Here is a 24,560-nt window from a genome sequence, read left to right as displayed (position 1 = left end):
CATTGCTTTTCTGGGTGCTTCTTTTTTTTATTCAACTTGAAACCAACCTTGGATCCATAGACATCTTTTTCCCAAAGAAAATGAGCCTCACTGAGCTTTTCCAAGCAATCCTATCACCCTGAAGCTATGTTTAAGAGTATGGCTGCACTTCACCCTCAGTCAAGTAGACATAACTGAACTGGCTAAAACTGATTAATTTAGATGCTGATAACAGAAAACACTCTGGTTTGACTTGCACCTAATTGCATATAAACTGATCCACATCTTCTGCTCTGCAGCTGCTGGGTTCTTGTATCCAATACTTTTTTTGGTATTTTTTTTCATCTTACTGGCTCCCTGGGTCACTTCTGACTGCACTTTAGCCTTCCTCTGGTGCTAAAAAGTTGCCTGCAAGTCCATGATGTAAGGAGACTTCCCTACTGAAGAAGTCATAGGGTAGCACAGAAGGTCTGTCCAGCTTCCTGCACATCTGGGTCCAGGAGTGTTGACAGTAGAGCACATTTGTACTGGTGTGCAGTTCAGGATTTGGCAAAGTGACTGTATTCAAGCATGTGAAGTGCTTTCTAGGACACAAATTAGAGTGAAAGACACAACACATGCCTTGTTGGGCTTGAGTGGGGCAAAAAAAAACTGCTGGAAGGGCACACAGCCCTGCTGCAGGCAGGCAAGTGCAGTATACCAAAGTGCATTCCCAGGGTCTTCCCCTGCTGTTAGCCCCACTCAGCCACTTGCTTGCTCCTCCATCCAGTGGGATGGAGAAGCTAATCAGAAGGGTAAAAATATGAAAACTTGTGGGTTGAGACAAACAGCTTAATAGGTAAACTAAAGCTGTGCACACAAGCTAAATAAAATGAGGGATTAATGAACTACTTCTCATTGGCAGGCCGGTGTTCAGCTATTCCCAGGAGTACAGGGCTTCATTACATGTCATAGTTACTTGGGAAGACAAGCTCCATCATTCTAAATGTCCCTTTTTTCTCCTTTTCCCCCAGCTTTTATTGCTGATCACAACATCGTATGATATGGAATATTCCTTTGGTCAGTTGGGGTCTGCTGTCCTGGCTGTGTCCCCTCCCAGCATCTTGTGCACTCCCAGCCCATTCATTAGCATGGCAGTGTGAGGAGCAGAAAAAGCCTTGGTGCTGTTTTCAGAGACTTGGGGAAGGATGGGATGTTGGAGTCTTGCTGAGCGCAAAAGAATTCTCTATATTTTCAACTGAAGGAGAAAGGAAAGCCAAGGGAACCCAAGACTACTTCAACACTTTTATGTAAATTTTAGTACCTTACAGATAATAAAGAGATAAGCAATGATGAACAGACACTTTTCAAGGACAAACTTTATCAAAGTCATAAAATGTTCTCTTTGATTCAGTAACCAGACCAGGGTTGATCTAAGGTAGATATGAAACTTTCTAATGTTAACAATACTAGAGATGAGGAATAGCTAGCTATCAGCATTGGAAAATTTCCTTGGAACTCCTAAGGAGAAGGTTAGATAGCCTTTGGGATAGCTGGGCAGGCGTACAGCGCCTGTAATCCAATTTGTGCCCATTGCCGTAGCACCTTATTTTTTTGCATTGGGGAGCCAAAATTGGGCACAGATCTTTAGGTGTAGTCCCACAAGCATTGAATAGAGGGAAGCAATCCCTTCTCCCCACCTGCTGGATATACCTTTGGTTATACAGCCCAAAAGGCTGTTGGGCTTCATTGCTGCTAAGGCACTTTGCTGGCTCATGGTCAACTTGGTCCCCACCAGTCCTGCCAGATCCTTTTTTCCCAGGCTGCTTTCCCAACAGCTGGTACAGCATATGCTGTAGAGTGGGGTTAGTGCCTCCCAGGTGCATGACCTTGTTCTAATGTACTATATTAAGACACAAGCACACAATATCACAAGCAAACACTAATGTTAATACAACTAATCTATATCAATCACAGTTCCTCAAGGGCAAACTACAGATTAGCACTGTGCATGCACCTTTATTTTCATGTTGTGAGTTGATTTCCTGTGCTAGGTCAGGACATTCTCTCATCCAGATATCATACAGTGCTTACTATGTTAACACTGCAGCAATCTTCAGTACCAGAAATATGGTCTGTTTATCACCCTGCTATCACTGAGAAAGCTCAAAGATGCACAACAACATTATGCTTCAGGGAGAACTTTGACTTTCATGAAGCCAAGATGATCTAATAATGGGAATTTATTGCTTGGAAGATTTTCTGTCTAAATAGAGAAAATGTCCCTGACTCATGGTGCAAAACTTCCTGTTAACCACAAACACCCCTTGCTCAGGGGATCTGAAGGCCAGATTCTGGATTAGGAGAACAGAGCATAAGAAAACCTATCCCTTGAGTAGAAATGTGCCATTTGCTTGAAGTAATACATATCTTTTGAAGGCATCTTCGAGTTAATTGTCTTCTTAATTAGGTTCCATTTTTATTTTAATTACTATGTTTGCCAGAGCTTTTGGAATGGAAGAAAATTAAATACTGAGCAGTGGCTGCATTTGTAATGGCCTTGTTTGAGGGAAAAACGTGAGATTTATTTAACAGGAAAACTGGTGTGGGAACTTTGCACCTCAGTTTAGATTTACATTTTTCCAAGCAATAGAACCAATGGATTGTGTGAGTGTTTAAGAAATATAAAATATTCCTAGTTTTGGGTTTGTTCTTTATGAAGAACTTGAACATTTGACTGGAAGCTTAAAACAAATGAAAGTGCTTATTTTTAATGTGAAAATTGACTGGCACTTCATGATGAGCTCTGGTATGAATGTTTATTAAGAAGTTTAAATGGGCAATGACAAATTGAGCACAAGAATAGGAAAACATCAGTAATACATAATCCTATCCTAATTCTCATTGCAAAGACTGTGAATTAGGAGCACTGCATAATTTTATCCTGCATTGAATACATTTTTTCTTTCGTGTTATTTACTAGAAATAATGCAGACTTTTTCCCCATGTTCAAACAAGGCTTTCTTAGGCCTCATTTGTAATCTCCACTCTAGCTATGAGGTCACAGATTTTCAGAGCTGAGTAATGTGCAGGGAACAGAATTTTACAAGGTACACTGAGTTACTGATATGCAAAAACACTCATTGCTATTGAGAAATGTATAATACCCAGGAGGAAGTCAGATGGAAGGAAATTGAAGGGAAGGATGTAAAGCTTCCACTTTCTTTAAGCAGCACAGACTTGCTAAAGTTCAGCAAACTCATGACTAGAAGGAGATCCATCTCTGCCTCCTTTGAGGGGCAGCAGTGCAGTTGTGACACCCAAGGCAGTACCCAGTGGAAATGCTCAGCTAGCACCCAAGTTCTCCATGTCTATGGAGGCACTCCTTCGTCAACAAGGTGTGAGCTTTTTCCCCACCAGCTTTGACTATCTCAAAGTTAGATGTTTAATGCAGGTCACAAATGGATGGCAATGCTACAGTCAGCCATTGGAGAGCAATCCTTAACACTTACCTTGGGACCGGATGAATAACCCTCTCAATTCGCTAGTTTTCTGTATCTCCCACAAGAGCCCTGAAAACAAGCTTTCTATTAGACCTGCTAAACTGTGTCGGACCATGACAGCTGCAGTGAGGTAAGACAAGTCCTGCCTTGATTGCTCACTTTCTCCATGTAGTAAAAGCAAAGGCAGGAATCCCTAAAAGCCCCAAGGAAGGTATTGTTGGCCTTGTTGCATGCATATAAGGTAGGCAGACAAGATCTCCTGGATGCTTATTTTTAAAGGCACCTGCTGACCATCCAGGGAAGTTAGGAACTTGCTTTAGGAGGACGGCTTCACTAGTTGCCTGGCATGTAAACGCAAACAAGATCACTCCCACAGGTGTGGCAGTTGGATTGCACCTCACTCACAAGCCACTGCCAGGGGCAGGGTGCCGGGTGTTTAACCCTGGTATATGACAAGGTGTTAGGTATGTCATGGTTTAGCTTGGACTATTGCTCTTTTCTGTGATTGCCGTGTGACGTGAGAGAACCCAAATAGGTCCTGCCACCAGATCCAGCTGAGGTGCGGGGGCTGGGACTTGTTTCCAACCCCCTTTGGCTTGAAAATGCAGTGATTCAGCCTCCCTGATCTCCTGCTTGTCTACGTGTGCTCTAACACACATAAAGCTCCAACTACCAGAGGAATGTCCTGACCAATTAACTTTCCTGCAAGCATTTTAGAGCCACAGATGTTTGTAAAATACCTCCAGAACAGAGAACATACCAGGATTCCTGATATGCTTTTGAGGCACTCATCCTGCCTCTTCAATGAATCTGAAGTATGCTGCTCTTTTGCACCTGGCCCCATCTCACTTGCCTTCCATCTTCTTCTTTATCCCATATTGCCCACTTACTGGTACAGAAACTCAGAGGTCATGGGCTTGCTGTAGTTTTCTCTCCACTTCTCATTTTGCTTTACTGCTTGAGAGATAGGAAGCTTTTCTAAGCAGAATAGTAAGCTGAGCAGTCTGCATAACAGTATAGTACCCTGCATTGGACAAGGATGCAAAGTGCCACCCCTGTCTCTTTCTAGAGGTACCTTACCTGCTATGTTGCTCACTCACCAAAGAAAGGAGTTTACTAAAAGGGTTTACCAAAGATAGGAGGAATAATCTGAAAATGTGTTTGTTAAATATAGCTTTGCAAGCTACAAGACACTGATGGCCACCATCCAATCCTTGGATGGAGTGTGGTAGAGTTTTTAATTCTGTTTTCCCAAATCAGAGGCAGCGTAATAGCCTGTCCAGATTTATAATCTTGATCTGTACAAATAAACATGTGTGCATAGGCATATGTGTAAAAATGAAATTTGTAATGCAAGAAAATGTTCAGTACTTCAAAGAATTATAATGCTCTACTTTGAAGCATCCTTGCAGATCTGTTGGTCTGTGTAGCCGTTTTGCCCTCTGTCGACTTCTGTATGAACCTGCAGCTTTCCTCTAGCTCGAGGTCAGAGCTGACTCAGGGCAGCTAACCAGAAGGCTTCATGATGCAGTTCACTTTCCTGACACAGAATCACAGATAATTGAGGTTGGAAGGACCTGTAGGGGTCACCTGTAGGGTCACCTGATCCAATCCCCTGCTCAAGAGGGGTCACCTACGGCCAGTCGCCGCGGACAGTGTCTGGATGACTTTTGAGTATCTGCAAGGATGGAGACTCCACAACTTCCCTGAGCACCCTGTGCAAGTGCTTAGTCAGCCTGACAGTGAAAAAGTGTTTCCTGACATTCAGAGAGAGCCTCCAGTGTTTCAGTTTGTGCCCGTTGCTTCTGGTCCTGTCACTGGGAACCACTGAAAAGGGCCTTGCTCTGTACTCTCTGTACACTCCCTTCACATACACATATGTTTGACAGATTGATGGCTTGGCTGAGATCCCCCTGAATCTTCTCTTCTCCAGGCTGAACAATCCCCACTCTCTCAGCCTTCCCTCACAGGAGAGATGCTCCAGTTAATCATCTTGGTGGCCATTTGCTGGGTTTTCTCCTATATGTCCACATATTTCAAGTACTGGGAACACAGAACTGGACCCAGCACTCCAGTGTGTCTCACCAGTGCTGCTCAGAGGGGAAGGATCACCTCCCTCCATTTGCTGGCAACACTTCTCCTCATGTAGCCCAGGATCCTGGGGGCATGCTTTGCTGTAAGGGGACATTTAATGTATACTAATGAATTCAATAAAAAGCAGGAGTGTACCCAGGTATCACAGCCTCAGTGTTCATGAAAGGGGTGCCGTAACCAAAGAAAGGTGAATTTGAGTCATGCCAGGAGCAACAGAATGAAACAACACTCAGGCAATCATGGTTTACAACTATCACAGCCCTGAAGGCAATCCACTAAGGATCTGATCTTCATTGTCTCTATTACTCAGAGATGTAAAACCTCAAGAAAGTATTTTAACAACCTCCAAATTCCAGCAAAATCCCCAGGATGGTTCAGAAAGGTTTATTCCCAGCCACCATGACCCCAAGTGACAGGCAGTTAATAGCCAAGACTGTTCAGAGGTGACTGCCAGGCCTGTGGCAAGTGGAATAGAGAGGTCCCTACATTCCCCCCATGCCCCTTTGCCTTTCCACTGTCCCCATCCACCAAGACATGCTTTGATGCTTTTTGCAATCCCCCAGGTTCTCTACACCCTGGGTTCTGAAGCAATCACCACACAATCCACCTTCCCTTCTGTGGCCACAACAATCATCAGTGTCTTCTCTAATTTGAGAAAACTAAACATGAAACCATGGCTGAACACTCTGGCTGGGACACCAGGAGTGCAAAGAGGTTTCCCCAGCAGGGTTTCCCGCAGCTCCACTGGGGCCTCAGCTTCCCTCTTGGAGGGATGCAGTGACTGGCAACCCTGTCCTGTTTTTGCACTTGGTACCCAGACATTGCTCTCTTAGCCAGACATGACTTGCCCAAAGTGTGTCCTTCAGAGCCTCGAGTCAATTCTTATTGTCTCATTCAGTCCTAGCAATAAAACATGCTCATGGCATTCAGATCTATGTCTGAAAAAGATTTAGTTTCCTAGAAGCACTCATGTGCTGCTGAGTGCTGCCTGTGCAGAGGGGAGGGCTCTGGTACCCTGCTGTGCATCAGAGCAGGCTGGGGAACAGGCCATGGAGAATTAAAACATGTTGGCTGAGTACTTTCAGTTAGCTACAGCTGAAGGAGTTTTGCTTTTTATTCTCTTTGGTTGGACCATTAGTGAGGATGGGAAGAAATGATGGAGCCACAGTAGTTTTCACTGTAAGCCTATTGGGACTCTCTGATGTTTTCTCATTAGCCAGCCTAAGAGTTAGGGATTTAAATATAAAAATACCAGGCACATCCAGTCTCCAGTGTTGCTCGAGGTGCAGTCAGTGAAATCCTTATGTAGAAAGAAAGAAGAAGAATTCTGGCCACTGAACATGGCCTTTCCTTTTGAACCCAGGTGCTTTCAGAGTGTTAATAAGTACCGGCACGTTCATTAGCTAATGTACTTTCAACAGATCTGACTATATTTTATTAATGGGTGAACTTCTTCTCCCAGGTGGTTCTTCTAAATAATTAAAATTTGCTCTAATAAAAAAGCCTGACATTTATGAATGTTATGCATCTCTTCTAATGGATATCCAAAATTTGTGCTCACCTGATGGAAATCTTGATTGTATGGAAGAAATTAGAAAGTAGGCCTAGAAAACCTGAAAACTCTTTGTCACATAAAGTATTTTCACTTTCCAGCAAGATGAGTGGCCAACATCACGAGCTATGTTGCATATTACTTACCTAAAGCCACATTGAGATTTTTTTAGCATAAATGGAATAGATTATTGCACATGTTCTAAACCAGGTGGAATTCAGGATAGAAGGAAAATGGTCTTGGCCCGTTGCTGTTTCCCCTCAGGCAAAGAAGAATTAAGGTTTTCAAATACTGCTGTGCTGCAGTACAAATAACAGAGGACTGCAGGGCATTCACTCTTTCTTCTACAGAACAAATAGACTGGAAGAACATAAATAGCATGAAATTAAACAAAAACGTCTCAGTGCTCCAGTTAATCTTTTATCCCGACTAAATAAATTGAAAGAAATTATTCTGAGTCACTTAACATTTTTTCCAAAATGAAATTCCTTAGATTTTGTATTTTTAAAGGTTTTAAAATTGAATTTATATACATTTAGGTGAATGCGGTTTCATTGTGAAAAGTGAGATATTTTGACTTCCTCTGTCTGTTCCCACGGTTCATTTTGCTCCATTGCATGTATGCCTGGGAGCTGCTGTGATGGACACAAACGCTCAGTTCAGCGCCCATAACGCAATCCCGGCCTTCTACCGCGCTACTGCTTTAAGAAGCTTATTTGCATGCCCCCCCCCACCGCTCAGGCCCCGCCCCCGAGCGCCTCTGTCCGTGCCGCCCGTCTCCGCAAGGTGGCGCCGTTCACTTGCTCCCTCGGCCACTGCGCCTGCGCGAGTCCGCGGAGTCCTTGGAGCGGCGGTGGTGGTGCAGGCCCGGGTGCAGATATGCAGTGTTGGGGACGTGTATCCTGTGCGCTCGCCCGGGTACGGGGCTGGCGGGTGGCGGCTCTGCCGCGGGGCGGGCTGGCGGGCGGGTGGGTGACTGAGGCACGGCACGGCATGCTTGGGACTTCTGGCCTGTGCTTTCCTTACGCCCCCCCCACCCCTCGCCGGGAGCGGGCGTGAAGGCGGGCGGAGCCGGAGCAGGCGCTCTGCGGTGGGCGCGGAGCTTGGCTGCGCTTCTGCCCCTTCTCTGCTTTCGCTTCCCTCGCTGGGAAGGGGAGCCGCTGCTCGCCCAGCGCGACCTCGGCTCGGCTGAGGTGACCCGGCGCCCGCGGCGTCGCTGGGCCCCGGCCCGCGGGAGGCCGCAGCCTCGGGGAGCGGCCGGGCGGAGGTGAGAGTGGTACTGCGGAGCTGTGGGAGCCGCGGGATGTCCGAGCGCCGCTTCCCGTCTCCTGGGCAGCACTGTGGGCTTCCGGATACCTTAAGGAGCGTCCTGCAGTTACAGGGTGATCAGCCTGAGACATGAGTATAGTGACTGTGCTGGCCCATTGCCACCTCTGAGGTGTTCCTACGCACAGGAGGTGGCTGAAGGGAGTGAAACAGACTTTTAGTATGACCTGTGGGTGTCTGATTAATGTCGTGAAGTGGTTTGAGAGCCACTCAAGCTTTGAGAGCTACATCAAGGATTGAAGGTTTGTGTAGAGGCAGCCTTAGGCGAGGCAGACGTGAGAGCAGTTCAAATGATCGGCTCAGGTTGCGCAGCAGGTAAATGGCAGAGTGACTTGTACCTCCCATACCGGTCAGTGCCCTCTGTGTCTGCCTCAGTCATGTGCTGTTTTAGCTGGTGGCTGTAACTGGTTTCTGTGTGGCCAAGTGCTTACTTGGCTTCAAAGGTAGACTTCAACTTTTACAGCTTAAGTTTGTTCACTTTCTAGAGAAGCCATTTTGATCGAATTCATCATGGTCTCCAGGGAATTGGTGCAGTGTCACAAAGGTCCTATGCTGATCAAGGTAATTAACTGTAAAGAATTTCTTTAGACAAAAACCCCCAACCTAAACCCTCCCAAATAAACCCCTACAGAAACCAAAGCAGTGCTTCCAACTTGGAAATAAGTGTTCCAGGTGACAGTGGAATCAATGTCAATGTGGAGATTTAGATGAACAATAGTGTCTTATTTGCCTTTTTTGATAGCAGGCTAAAGCTATAAATAGAAGTTGAGCTTTATATAATGTAGGAACAGTGATGGTAATTAATATTCAAAAGGTAGTTGTGTCTTGAGATATGAATTAGATATGAAGTTCATTTCTGTTGCATTCATAATTCGTAGAGGTTCTATAAATTCCTATTTCAGCCATGTTTTCCCCTTCATAAACTACTGATTTTATGGCATTCAGTAAGCATTTATCTTTTGCACTAAATGTCAGTAGAATCTGTGTTAGAAAAATGTTACAATAAACTATCCAGACATTGTGGGTTAAGTTCTTAAAGGACTTCTAGCAAGAGGATGGGTCAGACAGAATTCAGTTCCTTCATTTCTTTTTACATTATTCTTCCCTGTAAAGTTTGAGACTGGCTACTTTTATTGGATCATAGAAGACCAGTTTGGAAGGGACCTCAAGAATCATGTGGTCCAGCCTTCGTTAGCAAACCATGACTTAGACTGTATGTCCCAGCACCCTGTCCTGCCAAATCTTTAATATCTAATATTGGGGAATCTACAACTTCCCTGGGGAGATTATTCCAGTGGCTGATTGTTCTCATTGGGAAAATTTTTCCTCTTAGTGTCCAAAGAGAATCTTCCCAGGCGTGAATTCCTTGACGCAACCTTCATGCAGAAAGTTACTTTCAGATATGAGGTGTAATTATCTAACCCAAGTTTATTATTGCATCATTTTAAATAGCTATTTTTCTTTTATTAAACAATACCTTTTCAAATGTGAATTATTTCAGAATTTATAAGCTGATATTCCTGCAGTAAGGTATTAATTGCTGAAACAAAAGTAACTCAAATGTTCTGTTTCAGTTGATGCTGATGTCACAGTTATTGGCTCTGGTCCTGGAGGGTATGTTGCTGCTATCAAAGCAGCTCAGCTTGGGTTTAAGGTAAGATGAGATCTCACTCAGCAGAATAGTCCTCCCCATGAACATGAAAGGTATTTTTGTAATACTGAAAACCTGAAATTCTTCTGTCGCATCATGGGCCACCAGACGCTATTTATGTGGCAGTAATCTTTTTTTACCTTGCTTACCCAAATTATACAGAAGTTGAAATGGAGATGTGAACGTAGTACTGTCTGCAGCCTTGCTACTGACATATGTGCTCAGGACAGTGCACTTTTGACTGGAAGTTGTAATTGAGGTGGGCTGTTATTCTTGTGGAAGAGAAGGTGGGAAAAGAAAGACAGTGACAAAAAGGGCAGTGAAAAACTACCCTGAGGAAACTCAAGAAAGAAAAAACAGTATTTGACAAATGTGCTTTTTGAGTGTGGGTAGAGGAATTCCATTGACCTGAGAATTTGAGGTGAAAATGTGTGTGTAGAAATGCCGTATATTTCATTTACACTTATTTATGTTCATGTCTGTTGTTCTGTTGTCTTTGAGATGACAAAATTGAGGTAGACAAATTCTGTCTACCTTTTGAGAGAGGCAACTTTATCTGATGTGTACTAATTGTGTGTATGACTAATTATTAATTGAGTATTGTGAGAGTTACATGTGCATAATGCATTTCAGATTTTCTAAAGGTGCTCAGTGATACAGGTTTTAATTGTGATTGAGGTTTTCTGCCATGTAAGTTCATATTTGTTTATTCTAAACCTATCTTTTCTGGCTATCTGCCTGCTTTCCTTGGAGCAATGATGTTCTCTGGTCCTTCATCTGTGATTAACAAAAGGGTACCATATACAAGGAGGTTAAAAAGTGCCCTGGATTCTGTTTTTATCATAGCAAAAAAATAGTTTCCTTATGTTGCTTCACAGCTAGTCAGTGTGGGCAAAATCCTTGTACATGCTTGTGTGTGTCACCTGTAGGACTGAATAAACATGAAAAATGTTTATGCTGTCCTTGAATGTAAGGAGATGTTTTTGTAAGACTTTCAAAAAGATGGATTCTATAATTACACCATCAGTGGAAGAACCCAAGTGTGCTCTACTGGGTTACTGAGCTTCAGCCTTCAATTTTAGTGCTGTATCTGCCAGTACAAGCTTTAAGCCCTTGTAGCGCTACCACAGTATCCCATGTTATTGCCAGCAATATTTTCTGGCTTTTTAACTTTGCTTGGCCTTTTTGGTGTAGTTGGTGTAAAGTAGATGAGGCAGAACCTCCTTATGAGGTAAAGGTAAGAGCATTTTGGTGTTGTTTGATCCATAGTGCAGCTTTTAAAGCACTTGGATCATTTTTTCATGCATTCCTGCGCTTAAAACAGGAGGAAGGGTAGAGGCAGGTCAGTGAGTTTCTAGTTTGACATGGCAAATTCTGCTCTTCATGTTGCCATCACCTGTGCTTCAACACAAAAGCAGCAACTTCAAGAAATAATGAAAAGCTTTTAACCTGGGCAGTTACTCCTCACAAATTGGAGATCTTAAGAGTGTAAACCAAGGAACTATTATTTTGAATGTGTGTGCTTTGCAGAAAAGGAGATGCCAATTATTTTGCTTCTATAGAAAAGGTTTATGATACTCTCTTCCCCCGCCCCGAAATCTGGTTTTGTCAGTTGGTTTTGTGTTGATGTTTTGTTTGGGCTTTTTTTCCTTTGCATACTTTGATGTTGACAGGTTGATGAGAAGGAGATGAAATATTTTTCATCCCTGTTGTTATTGACCTTATTTTTGCTTGACTTTGCTTTATTTGAATTTTACTTTTTTTTTTCCTAGGTATTGGCAAGCTTTGTAGTTCTATATAGTTATACTTATAATGGGTCTTGCAGGATAGCATGTTTAGATGGAAATGTTTCAGGTTTGGGGGTTTTGTTCTATTTTCTTTAAAGAAAAGATAGCTTCATGCAGTTACAACGAGTGCTGGTCCATTTATTTGTTATTTCCTTGTGATTAGTTGTTTTTAGGGACTTTTGTGTGATTTACAGTTTTTGCTTTATGCAGATGTGTTTTTTTCCTGATTGTAAGGGGAACATCTTGCACAGACCGAGTGTTGTATTTAATTGAGGCAATGTATATTTTTGAAGTAGAACACTACCATTTCAACTTGTATGAAAGTATAAATGGTTCAGTGGAGAATGTGGCTCTTTTCTATTAGAGAATTTTGTTGCAAAGAGCCATTTTGTGGTTTTTAAGTTAGGAAAAAAAATAAGGAAGGAGAAATCTGAGCCTGGAAATCAATCTAGGAATGAAATTAATGAGACACTTGTAGAGGAAGAGTTACCAGGTAAATGCCTGGTCTTTGCCACAAACTCTGAATTTGTGATACGTTCATTAAGGAAATGGTAGCATGGTATTGCTAAAATAATCTTTCCCCCCCTTCTTTTTCCTCAGACTGTCTGTGTAGAGAAAAATGAAACATTAGGTGGAACCTGCTTGAATGTTGGGTGTATTCCATCCAAGGTAAGTGCACGTAGTTTGTCGTAACTTCATTCAGAACAACAGGTATTCTATGCATTACTTGGAAAAAGATTAAGGAGTTTCTTAAGATCGTGGTACTTTCTGTAAACATTTAAATTGTAATCCAAATGAGCTGAGGATGCAAATAAATATAAGTAGGATTAAAGTTTTACTTGCTTAATAGAAATGTTTTGTTTGCAGACTGCTTTTGGCCAAAATAGATAAATTTTTTCACTTTGAGCGCTTGAGTCTGTGGTGTGACCTGTGATGAGAACTGTTTCAGGCTAATATTTTAACAGGGATTTCAGTACAGTTTTTCCTCATCCAGTTTTTCTGTATCCTCTTTTTGTTGACAGTCTCTTTGTCTGAGGTAATAAGGAAATTCTCCTGTGAGTCAGTCAGAACCATCTTTCTTTCCTCTACTTGAAGTCTGTCCCTGTGGGATTCTTTTGGGGAGGGTGGTATTTAATCCCCGTAGAGTCATTACCAGTTTCTCTGCTGAAACGAGCAAAAGGATAAGTGTGGATTTAACTATTTTCTATTTTTATTAAATATATAACTTCTATAAAACACTTGCGTAAGAGCTGTACAATTTCTGTGTTTGAAATACATCTTTAAATACATGTCAGACTTTCATAGTACTGAGAGTATTTTGCAAATAACGTGAGAATTTTTTTTCCTGATAATACAGTCAATGAAATTATGAATGAATGTCCCAGGTCACATTTCTCTGTGTGTGTTTTAGGCCTTGCTGAACAACTCACATCTGTACCACTTGGCCCATGGAAAAGATTTTGCTAATAGAGGAATTGAACGTGAGTGTGAAGAGTAACTGGTTCAGTGCCTGTTAACATAAGTGGCTTCCACCAGAAAGTATATTTAATCACTCAAACATGACTACTATAGTTTTCTGGTCAGAAAACTTTTTAGATTTACAAATAATGCCCTTTATCTGTCAGTTGGAGGGTTAGGGATATGTGTCTGCTCCTTGGATGGATAGATAAGACAGCAGTATTATGCTTTATTATACTTTTCAGATATAACATAGCAGTTGTTGAATGTAACCTTTAGCATTCCTGGGGCCATTCAGCACATCTTACTGTGGCAGAGCTATTACTTTTGTTTAGGTTAGCTCCTTTAAAAACACCGCAGTGCTTGATTAAAGCTGTTGGGATTTTTTTACCTTAGTTGCAGGAGTCCGTTTGAATCTGGAGAAGATGATGGAACAGAAGAGCGGTGCAGTGAAGGCCTTAACAGGTGGAATTGCTCATTTATTTAAACAAAACAAGGTTAGTTTGGATTATGTACTGAGGTATATCCATGGATTTTCTCTGATCAGAATTTCTTTTTGCATTTGCATATTTTTGCCACGTAATGTGAGTGGATGGACTTGGTAAAGGCAGAATTTGAATGCTTCTCTTCTAGATGTTTAAAAGAACAGTTCCTTCATTCTTAAACTGCATAAAAGTATAGTTTAAACATACTTTGTGGTTTGCAGCAGATAGTGATGCAAAGGTATGCGTTAGCAGCTGTTTTAAAACGAGGAGATTCAGATTAAATGTATCACAATTTATGTAAGTAATTTGAATATGAATTTACTGTGTTCTCATTACTGAAGGTTATACATGTATCTGGGTTTGGAAAAATAACTGGCAAAAACCAAGTCACTGCAACCAAAGAAGATGGCAGTACACAGGTCGTCAATACAAAGAATATTCTGATAGCCACAGGCTCAGAAGTTGCTCCCTTCCCTGGAATTACTGTATGTATTTGAACTCTAAATGATACTTTTTTTTTTTAATGTGTTTTGTCCAAGTAATCCAATGTGTAACAATTTTGTGCATCTCCCTGCACTTCACCTTTATGTGTTTTATTTATAATGTATTAAAGAGGTCATAAACCTTGCTTTGTGGATTTGTCATTAGATTGATGAAGATAATATTGTGTCATCCACTGGTGCGCTGTCACTGAAAAAAGTTCCAGAAAAGATGGTTGTCATTGGTGCAGGAGTCATTGGTGTGGAACTGGTGAGAGGAAATTTAAACCACTTGGTTTTTAATTTATAGTGGAACGGAGTGATATTTTCTTTGTGTTGCACTTGATTGTGTGGCTGTGATTTCACAGATGTTTGGCTGAGTGAGTTGTAATGAAACTCTTCAGGCTTTATAGCCTGCTAGCTCCTTTTTCTACCAGAAAAGCTGGGATAAGTGTGTGTAGGATCTGTGCTTCTTTAGCTGGTTAGGTAAGCAGAGAATTGGGAGTGCAACATACAGGTGTTGGAGTTTTTTGGGGAGGTTAAGAGGGGTAGTATCTTTCACTGAGGTTTGTACCTGCTTATATGTACAGGACTTCCTGCTTTAAGGGAAGTCCATTTTAAGCTAGGACAAATCCTTGTGTGTAGCAGTTAATCCCAAGAAATTTTAATGTAATGTGATTGTACATATTCTGTCTAACAACTAAAGGAGTGGAGACTTTGTAGTTCATCTTGGTTCGAGTTCTTATGTCTCATACCTGTGTGGCCCAAAAAGAATGTGTATTTGCTGCTCTTGCAGCTGCTTGGAAACTTCTACTTAGTAGCTGCTTAGTCTGCAATGTGAAATACTGTGTTGGATGGATGTGGGTAACTGCAGGTAAATAGGGTGTGAAGCTGATTGTAGTGGTTGTGGTTAAAAATACATGCACAACCAGCAGTGGCTCCATTTTATTGCATAGTTTCCTTAATGTGGTGTTAGAACACCACAAGCAATTCCCTTTGGGTTTTCTGAGATACATTCGGGTTCTTTGATATTAATTTTTTTCTATACCTTTAACCTAAACCATACCTGATCTGGACTGAATTATTTTGTTAGCTCTTTCTTTAAAGGCTTATTTCTGTGAATTCAGTATTGAAGTTTTGGGTATGCAAACAAGCAGCAATAAATCCATTTTTGTGGGAAAGGCTGGAGAATGTTGGATTTGTTTTACTCTACACTGTAACATTTGTAAAAACTGATGAGTTTGCTGTTATGTTATATTGCTTCTTTTCAGAAGTTTATGGTCTGTGGCAAGTATTAAATCTAAAGTTTGCGTATCATAACTTTTTTCCCTGTATTGCTGTGACTGCAGGGTTCAGTTTGGCAGCGCCTTGGTGCAGATGTGACAGCTGTTGAGTTCATGGGCCATGTTGGTGGAATGGGAATTGACATGGAGATCTCTAAAAACTTCCAGCGGATTCTTCAGAAACAGGGTTTTAAATTTAAACTGAACACCAAAGTTACTGGTGCTACCAAGAAACCAGATGGAAAAATTGATGTGGCGTAAGTGTTTAACAGAAAACTGGAGGAATGCTATTTATATATATTTTTCCTCTCAATCCATCAAACAGTCTGACATTGTTTTTTAAATAGTAAAAAAAAAGTTTTGGATGACACTTAAATATTTAATGCAATTTGATTTTTTATCCTGTGTTGTAATTTACAGGGCTCATAATTTTGGGTGTATTGAGTCCCACATTGCTTACTCAGGAGAGGTTCTATTGACTTGACTTGTACTTTGTGCTAGTACAAAACCAGTGTTGATGTACTGAGATCAGTAATAAAAATTCTAAATCATGCATTTCATGGAACATGACTGTTAGAGCAATCATGACATTTATTTTCAAGCCATTAATTCTTGGCTACTTGCTGTAAGGGTTATTCTGTCCATACGTCTTCTTGTCTCACAAGAAGCGTGGCAGATATTTGATTGTGCTTGACTAGAAATAGATGAAACTGCTCTGGAGTGTCCTTTAATGACCCCACTTGAGCCCATTGAAGAATTGGAGATGAACAGCTAATACAGAAATTTAACAGCAATTTTTTTGTGAAAGCCCATATGTATACACTGTTATTGTTCTTTCTCGTTAATGTATTCTCTATGCAGAAACTGTAGTTTGAGTTTTAAGGAAATGCTTAATGTTACTTAACAAAAGCAAGTTTAAATGTTTTCTTTTTTACTGCAGTCTTAATATGGTGACTTGTATTTGCTATATTGCCATAGCTCGAGATAGTCTGTCTTCCACTGAAAAGGTGCTAGATTTGGTGTTTACCATGCTGATGATGGCTGGAGTTTCATTCTGTTTCAGGAGTATTCTGTTGAAACACACTTCGTGCTTATTCTCACTCTGTGTGCTTTGGTTCTTGTGCTCTCAGAGCATGTGGAGCGAACTTGTTCCAGGGGCAATTAAATCTAAAGATGCACTTGAGTGTACCCAGTGCAGGGCAGCTTCTAGCAGGTGTTTGGTTCTGTGTGCCAGAAGACAGCTGGCTCTGAATAAATGGCCCACCCCAAGAATATATACAGTGGATGCTGCACCAATTTTTTTGCTGTACAGATTTGATCCTGTCAGGCCATGCTACTTGCTAGTGGAAATATACCCTGAATTTCTGTATTGAAGAGTTGTTAAAAAGTGTAGTAAGAGTTACTGTCCCTTCTTCCCCTTGTATTCCTCAACTCTTGCAAGGAAGAAGCTTGGGGCAGGCTGAATCAAAGGGTTCTGATGACCAATTCAGCCCATAGATCTCTGCCTGGATTATCTTAGTAGTGAGGGAAATGCAGTGCTGAAAGTTTACAGCTTAACCTTTTTGCTACTTGTTTTTTTATAGTCTTGAAGCTGCTGCTGGTGGCAAGGCAGAAGTAATAACTTGTGATGTGCTCCTAGTCTGCATAGGGAGACGTCCTTTTACCAAAAATCTAGGTCTTGAGGATCTTGGAATTGAACTTGATAAGAGGGGGAGAATCCCAGTCAATAACAGATTCCAAACCAAAATTCCAAAGTAAGTAAGACTAAGTATTTTCTATTATTTTTAAAAGCTTAACCTATTAAAACAATTATTTGTTTGGTTTCAATTGCAGAATGTATCTTTATTTTCTGAAAGGAAGACTAAAGATTTCTGTGTATTTCAGGAATGAAGGATTTTAGTCAACCTTTGAAGCTTTGTAATTTCAAAGTCACTGCTTGTATTTCGTGTCTGATACTTGAAGTATGGTCATTCTGTGGAAACTGCTTTTTTAAAAATACTTTGTATTTCTCTTGAAATTCAGTATTTTAATCTGTTCTGATCAAAGTTTTCAGTAACATGTTTCAAATTGACTTATATAAGGTAGCCTAGGTGTGCTAGGATGTTTTTAAACAGTGTCTTATTCTGTTTCATTGGTCTGATAGCATCTATGCTATTGGTGATGTAGTTGCTGGACCTATGCTGGCCCACAAAGCTGAAGATGAAGGCATTCTTTGTGTAGAAGGGATGGCTGGAGGAGCAGTTCACATTGACTACAACTGCGTACCCTCTGTGATATACACTCACCCCGAGGTGGCCTGGGTTGGTAAATCGGAAGAACAGCTGAAAGAAGAGGTACTGTTTGTTTTCTTCTCAAGCAAAACCTTTTCCACCCTTGGGCATGGGTTCATTGTCTAGTAGTCTGACTGGCTACTTTTTCCAGGAGAATTTCTGCATCTTAATTTATTGCTTACGGTCTGTGATTGAATGATTTCATCTGATGTGCCACTGTCCCAGGGATCACTGTTTAATGACTTCTGCAGAGTTAATATTGTTTATTTGTTAATTTATCTTTTTTTAATACCTCTTTAACCCTTTGGTGGTTGTTCTTGTCTATTGCTCTGTGTGTCATCTTGCAGAATCACAGAATAGTTTGGGTTGGAAGGGACCTTAAAGGTCATTCAGATCCAATCTCCCCCTACCTTACACTAGACCAGGTTGCTCAGAGCCCTATTCAACTTGGCCTTGATCACTACCAGGGATGAGACGTTCACAGATTTTCTGGGCAACCAGTTCAAGTGCCTCATAGTGAAGAATTTCTTCCTAGTATGTGTCTCTTACTTTTCTGTTGTTTCTGTTCTTGTACTTACAAAATTGTGTTTATGATTCCATTGTTCTTTAGGGTGTAGAATATAAAGTTGGTAAATTTCCATTTGCGGCGAACAGCAGAGCAAAGACAAATGCTGACACGGATGGAATGGTGAAGATCCTTAGTCACAAATCAACAGACAGGATGCTGGGTGCTCACATTTTAGGCTCAGTAAGTTTTGTAAATAGTTCTGCTGTCTTGGCCTTGTAAGGGTCTGCTGTTTAGTGTTGCACAGTTGCAAAGTAGCTGTCAACTGAGAAGTGGTGCTTGCAGAAAGAACCATAGTCAGTTTTATTTTCTCTTCTCTTCTGCAGCCCTGCTGCTTTCCCACTTTTCTGTTACTGTGGTGTTAGACCCAGCACTTATTTTTACCCCTAGAATTGGCAGGATGAATTCGTTTCTCTGACCATTTTTGGGTTGTATTTTTTTCTTGGTGGTGGGGTGTTTTTAGTGGGATGTTTGAGTATGTCGTGAGAATAGTGCCAGATACCTGAGAGAACAGCAGAAGTTGCTGACTCAAGTCCTGGAAGTTGAAGGAGCTGAGCAGACATGACTCTGGCTTTTTTTTTTGGTGGGTTTTTTCCCCACTCTGAACTCCAGACTTCTGCAGAGCTGGTAACCTTCTGCTGCAGTCACCAAATGTGGGGTCAGTTACTTATGGAACTTTGATTAAAAGTCCTTTGTAAAAATGAGAAATCAGGTAATTCTGTTTGGGAAAAGCATCAGTTTTTGCTGTCCCACACATTCCAAAGTTAGACCCTAATCTGTCTCTGGTTTGCTTATTATGCAACTTTCCTTTTGTTTTTTTTTTTTTTTAGCCAAAGATGCTTATTTACAAGCTGTTACTCATTCAGGAGAACCCAGACAACTGCACAGAGATTTGTGCTAATTCCAAATACTGTTAAATTACAGGGTGCTGGAGAAATGGTTAATGAAGCTGCCCTTGCTATGGAATATGGAGCATCATGTGAAGATGTAGCCAGAGTTTGCCATGCCCATCCAGTAAGTTTTTTCCTAAAACAGGCTGTTGAACACCACTGTTAGACAGATGTGCTATAGCTATTAATGACTATTAATGACTTACACCTTTTTGTGTTTGCTTTCTACAGACAGTGTCAGAAGCCTTCAGGGAAGCAAACCTAGCAGCATCTTTTGGCAAAGCTATCAACTTCTAAAATGAAAGAGCAGATCTTTGTATGTGTATAGGGCATCTCTGGACATGGACTGTGGGCCCTTATGAAATCCTGAGTCAGAGGATTTTAGGACTGAATTAAGTTTAATCTCTTCATTCAGATATTTAAACAAGTAGTGTTTGGAGCAAGTGGAATTATCCAATCTCTGTAAATTAAATACTTAAAATTACATGTTTATTTACATGATGAATGTTACAGAAAACAGCCTGACAGAACTCTTCTCTCTTTCAAAACCAAACATCGAGCTGCTGCATGGGATTATCAGGTTTGCTGGCCAAAACTCTGGATGAGTTGTTCAGCATACCTGGTGTTTTCTTATTTGAAGTAGTGATAGGCTAAACCAGTTGAATGCTGGCACTTAAAATGCCACTGTCACTTTCGCACAAAAATGTGTTTCCTTCTGAAAGGATTAATTAGTATTTAACCTACTTCTTAAAACAAGTTTTGGTACTTGTATGTGACCTAGTAGTGTTAGGATGTTGGGAGAAGAGGGGCTTGTATAGATCAATTAAAACTATGTTGACTTTTAAAACTATGTTGACTTTGCTCTCTGTGTGTGTGATTCTCCACACGTCATGTTTTCATATTGAAAACTCATGGAGGTAAAAATTAAGTGCTAATGGAGAAATGAAAGATTGAAGAATTGATCTTACTGCACTTACTCTTTTTTTGGTTTTAAAGCTTTTTTGTCCAGCTCTTAAACTTGAGACACTAAAACTGGGTAGTGAAGTAGCACTTGCAGTTAAGTATTGTGAAATGGGGGTTGTTCTGTACCTTCCACACATAAGGGCTGCAGTGCCAGCTCTCCACAGAATTAAGACATACTTTCTTTTGTTTTCGATTTTGTGCTCTCTTTCTGTCTCTTCTGTAATGAGAGAGCTCAATAAATATTTAACATGGCTGGAGAGTGATCTTGGGTTTTGTTTGCTCATCAGCCCCATTACTCCTTTTAGTGTTGAATACATGAAGAAACTCATGAACAAATGGCATCTTTGGAAGATCCTCAACATATTTGTGAAATGTGCTCAACTCCAGTAGCTGATACAAAGTTTTGTTTCGAAGGGTACCTTTTCTGTAATTGTTAGGCTTATCTGCCTTGAAGACCTTAATACGTGCTGGGGTTGTGCATGTCCTTTCTCATTATGCCAATAGAAAGAGAAAAGTACATGCAGAAAATGGTGCAAAAGCTACTTGGTTCTGTGTAGTCAAAGTTATACCCTGCCTTTAGAGTTTCTTATTCGATCTATTATTGATCCATTATCTGAATTGAGTGATGGAAATATATACCAATGTACCATTTTATGAAGATACCAGTTAATCAACAAGCATCAATGATGCTGTTTTTCATTTGGGTTCTTTTAACTCCTGTTTTAAATGGAGATGGGGTTAAACCATGACAGCTTGTCACCAGGATATGAGATAATCTGATTCACAGTTCTCTTGGGTTAAGTGAACTAATGTGAATCTGCTTTTAGGCACTAGTAGGAAGCTGCTGAAGGGAAAAGCAAAGGTAAGACAAGAGTGAGGGAAGAAAAACTTGATCATTCCAATAATCATTTCATAATCAATTCTAGCTGCTGCAGGTAAATGCTATGAAGTGTTGATCTTGTGTTCTTCCTGGAAGCCCTGAAACAGTTTTGCATCCACTCGCTCTGCCTCCCTCAATACTTGGGGCAATCTTACAGCAGCTCATGCTTGAGGTTCATTAAGTTACAAGTTCTCTTTGTTCATGTTAAATGGAGTTTGGGAAGTCAGGGAGGCTAAAATTATACTGGAGATTATAATTTCCCAGATACTTGAAAATAAAATTCAAGGCCTCAGAATTGTTACTGTATGGTTACTTCTCTGGCTGTCCTTCCTGTTCTAGTGAATGTACAAAGAGTGTGTGTAAAGGTAAAAGATGTGCTACTGTGCCACCTGTCTGTGATCTCATGGCAGTAGAATCTGAATGCTGCAAGTTTGCAAATTGTGTTTTTTAACAGCTGCTACATATACTGTCAGTGAAATTGTGTCTAATGCTGGTACAGTGGTAACCAATTCCTGTGGAAGCTTGGGGATGATTATTTAAACATACTGCTCTTCACTTTGCTTAGGTAGTGATACATTGTGCTGTACTTGTCCTGACTGACTTTAACTGACATTGGTCAAGGTTAGGTAAGGTCAGAGTACATACACAGATGTATTCCTTAGCTCAGAGTTAGCACTCAGGATGTGAAAATGCACATTGCAGTTTTGGATGCTAATTTGTGTAGCTGATTAATCTGTGCAGTACTGTACAACTGCAGGTGCACTGCTCTATACCTAGCTGAGATGATGATCTGCAAGTTGCACTTTGACAAAAGTCTTATTTGTGTTTTGTAAAGTGCAGCTGGTCTTAATGAGCTGTCTGCAGCTCCTTCACTGTTTCACATCAGCACCCTGTGAACTTCTGTAGTCCCTTTTTCAGATAGGCTTGGTTTATGATGTAAATTTGGTGCTTGAAGTGTAAATGACATTCACATCTTCAGTGCTGCCCTGTGTCCACATAGCAAGTGTTTCATAATCAGTGACATGAAACTAGTGTCAAACCTGCAGAAGGTAAATAATCCTTTTTGAGTTACCATGACATAAATATTGAGTTACCATGACATACCCACACAAGGGGATGGTGTTTCTTCATTCACTTGTAATTTTGGTGAGTGACCATCCATGTTTCACAGTAACTGGAACCCTTATGTAGAAATACATAGTTGGAGCCAAGATTTTATTAGATCTCTAAGCAGCTTAAAAACAAGACTTGCTAATGGATTAACTGAGGTATCATTTCAGCTACTGAAAATACGAAGGAACTTAATGATTCATACTAGGTACATACAGTGATACAAAAGTATTGTTTATTTTCAACATCAAAAAGTTACTTGTCTTTGGTTCTGTAACTTCAAAGTCAATACAAAACCTGTTCACGTTATCAGGTCTTAATCTCGTGTCAAAAAGAACCAGTGTAATACTTGTAGACTCTATCCTGAACACAAGCATTTCCTGCTCCCATTTACAAGCAAGTGCTGTAAACGGCCACCTTCTGGCTGATTGTCTGTAGGAGGGAGCGGACTGTCTCCTCCAGCTCCACCAATTGCTTTGCTTTGTCTTCCAGAACTCTTTGATTGTTTTCATATGTATGTTCCAAGTCTGTCAGAAAAGGAAGGGGAAACCCAGCTTAATCAGTGTTTTAATACAGTGAAATGCAAATCATTATGGTTAAGGATAAGTTACTATTCATTTTTACTGCAGAAGAAAATCTGATCAGGCATTTAAAAAAAGCAAAGGCTGGAATCTTTTCTTTAACGTTGGAATATAAAGTGACAAGGAAGTAATTGCCCATTAAGTAGAAATACAAAAGTATACTTTGGTTCATGTTGAAAATAACTGGCATTCTCTGGCCTGTGGTGGCTTTTACAGAACGGTGAAATGTTATGGTTAAGCTTATTCAGTGTGCAGGAGCAAATGAGTGGAAGAATTGTGTTCCTGGCTTGGCAAAACCAGGGAAAACATAGCCCCTTCCCTGGCTGCTATGGGCAGATTGCTCCCTCCTGGCTCAATCAACTTTAACCAAGAATAACAAATGTTTAGTCTGTAACCTGGAACTAATGTATTCCGATCACCTTTTGTTATAACAGCTTTCCAGTGTGTGTGTGTGTGTGTGTGTGTGTGTGTGTGTGTGTGTGTGTAGCATTGCTTGAAAGATGGGCATCTTACTTGAATAGGTTAGGCCTTGTCCTAAGCACAGTAGTTATGTTCCTTCCCTGCAGTGGTTCTTAAGCAGTGATTGGTGATCATACTAGAAGTTTGTGCCTCACTGGTAAGTTTCAATTTTTTTAGTCTTTTGAATCAATAATTTCTATGTGCATAAGAATAAGGAAAGCAGATAAAACCTCAGTAACAAAGAATTAACTTCCATTCTCTCCCTTGCTGATGAACAGCTGGTATAACAACATTAAACTGCTTCATATTCTAAGATGACCGCTTGCCCCTCAGACCAGCCTCACCTTTGAGCAGCTGGAGCTTGCTGTTTGCTTGAGCCAACAAGGCTTTAGCTTCATCTTGCAACATGGTGGCTTTCCTCCTAGCGTCAGCCGACTCTTCTGTCTTCTTGGCAATGAGATCTTCCACCGTTTTATACTTGTCATTCAGCTCGGTGTCGAGGACCTGTTGTTCCAGATTGAAACACAAGATGGAGCTCGTTCAAAAGACAATACAGCTGGCGTTTGCATTTCCTCTGGCCTTACTAATGCGGAAGTGAGGGCAGACTGCAAAATTAGCTCAGTTAAAAGCAGAAACAGTGCTGGGATAGCTTGTACTTAATATTCAAGACTTTAAGAGTTGGGGTGAAGATTTCAGCAGCTGCCGTTTTGCAGATATGTGGTTGGTTTATGGCTCTAATGCTGACACTTGGCAAGGATTTTACAGGATTCAGTTAGTTCTGTAATTAATAGAAGACATGGCCTCAGTACACCTGGAAAGCTGCATCTAATGAAGTACTGGTACTGCTTCTGGTGGAATCCTTGCACTTGGGGAGAAATAAATACCCTTGTTACCCTTTCAGCAATGAGAACAGCTGCCTAGATTGTATAGGTGAAGCTGCTGGAGCAGTCATGAAGTTGGTTCCTCAGCTTGTGAGGTTAAGAAGTCCTATGATTTCAACAAAGAAGCAAGCTAAGCTGCAGCAGTGCTGGAAATCTCTTGTGTTTACTGGACACCCACCTGAAACACTACTTAGTGTTTGCAAATAATTGATTTGATGGATAATACATCTCTCCTGGCAGAAGATGCCTCTCTGGAGACTGGTGGGCTAACTGGAGATAACAGATGGGAGCAATGAAACTTCCTGTGGCAGATCTGTCAATTGTTTTGTTAATGGGCATTCTTTTGCTATTACAAAGGGTAGCTGACATTGTGAGCAGTGCTTTG

At 40.9% G+C, this 24,560-nt stretch overlaps 2 protein-coding genes across 2 annotated transcripts in view; one reads left to right on the top strand and one right to left on the bottom strand.

The window, feature by feature from the left end:
* Nucleotides 1-7,923: 7,923 nt before the first annotated feature.
* Nucleotides 7,924-20,151, top strand: DLD (dihydrolipoamide dehydrogenase). The gene is made up of 14 exons (XM_005148412.3): nt 7,924-8,025; nt 8,919-8,994; nt 10,008-10,087; nt 12,472-12,540; nt 13,283-13,352; nt 13,726-13,826; nt 14,156-14,299; nt 14,463-14,564; nt 15,643-15,833; nt 17,160-17,330; nt 17,720-17,909; nt 18,457-18,594; nt 19,336-19,425; nt 19,533-20,151. Exons 1-14 carry the CDS (start codon nt 7,987-7,989, stop codon nt 19,596-19,598), a joined length of 1,527 nt encoding a protein of 508 aa, XP_005148469.2. The 5' UTR covers nt 7,924-7,986; the 3' UTR covers nt 19,599-20,151.
* Nucleotides 20,152-22,332: 2,181 nt separating this feature from the next.
* The window catches only part of LAMB1 (laminin subunit beta 1), a 44,660-nt gene continuing 42,432 nt past the window's right edge, over nt 22,333-24,560 (bottom strand). Inside the window, exons 32-33 of the mRNA XM_005148413.3 lie at nt 23,639-23,798; nt 22,333-22,781 (exon numbers count right to left, since the gene is read on the bottom strand). Of these exons, the coding sequence (XP_005148470.2) occupies nt 22,645-22,781; nt 23,639-23,798 (297 nt within the window). The 3' untranslated portion in view covers nt 22,333-22,644. The remainder of the gene's footprint in view (nt 22,782-23,638; nt 23,799-24,560) is intronic.

The sequence above is a fragment of the Melopsittacus undulatus genome, chromosome 5 (assembly GCF_012275295.1).
Source record: "Melopsittacus undulatus isolate bMelUnd1 chromosome 5, bMelUnd1.mat.Z, whole genome shotgun sequence".
NCBI lineage: Eukaryota > Metazoa > Chordata > Aves > Psittaciformes > Psittaculidae > Melopsittacus > Melopsittacus undulatus.
This window is presented reverse-complemented; position numbering and strand designations above follow the sequence as displayed.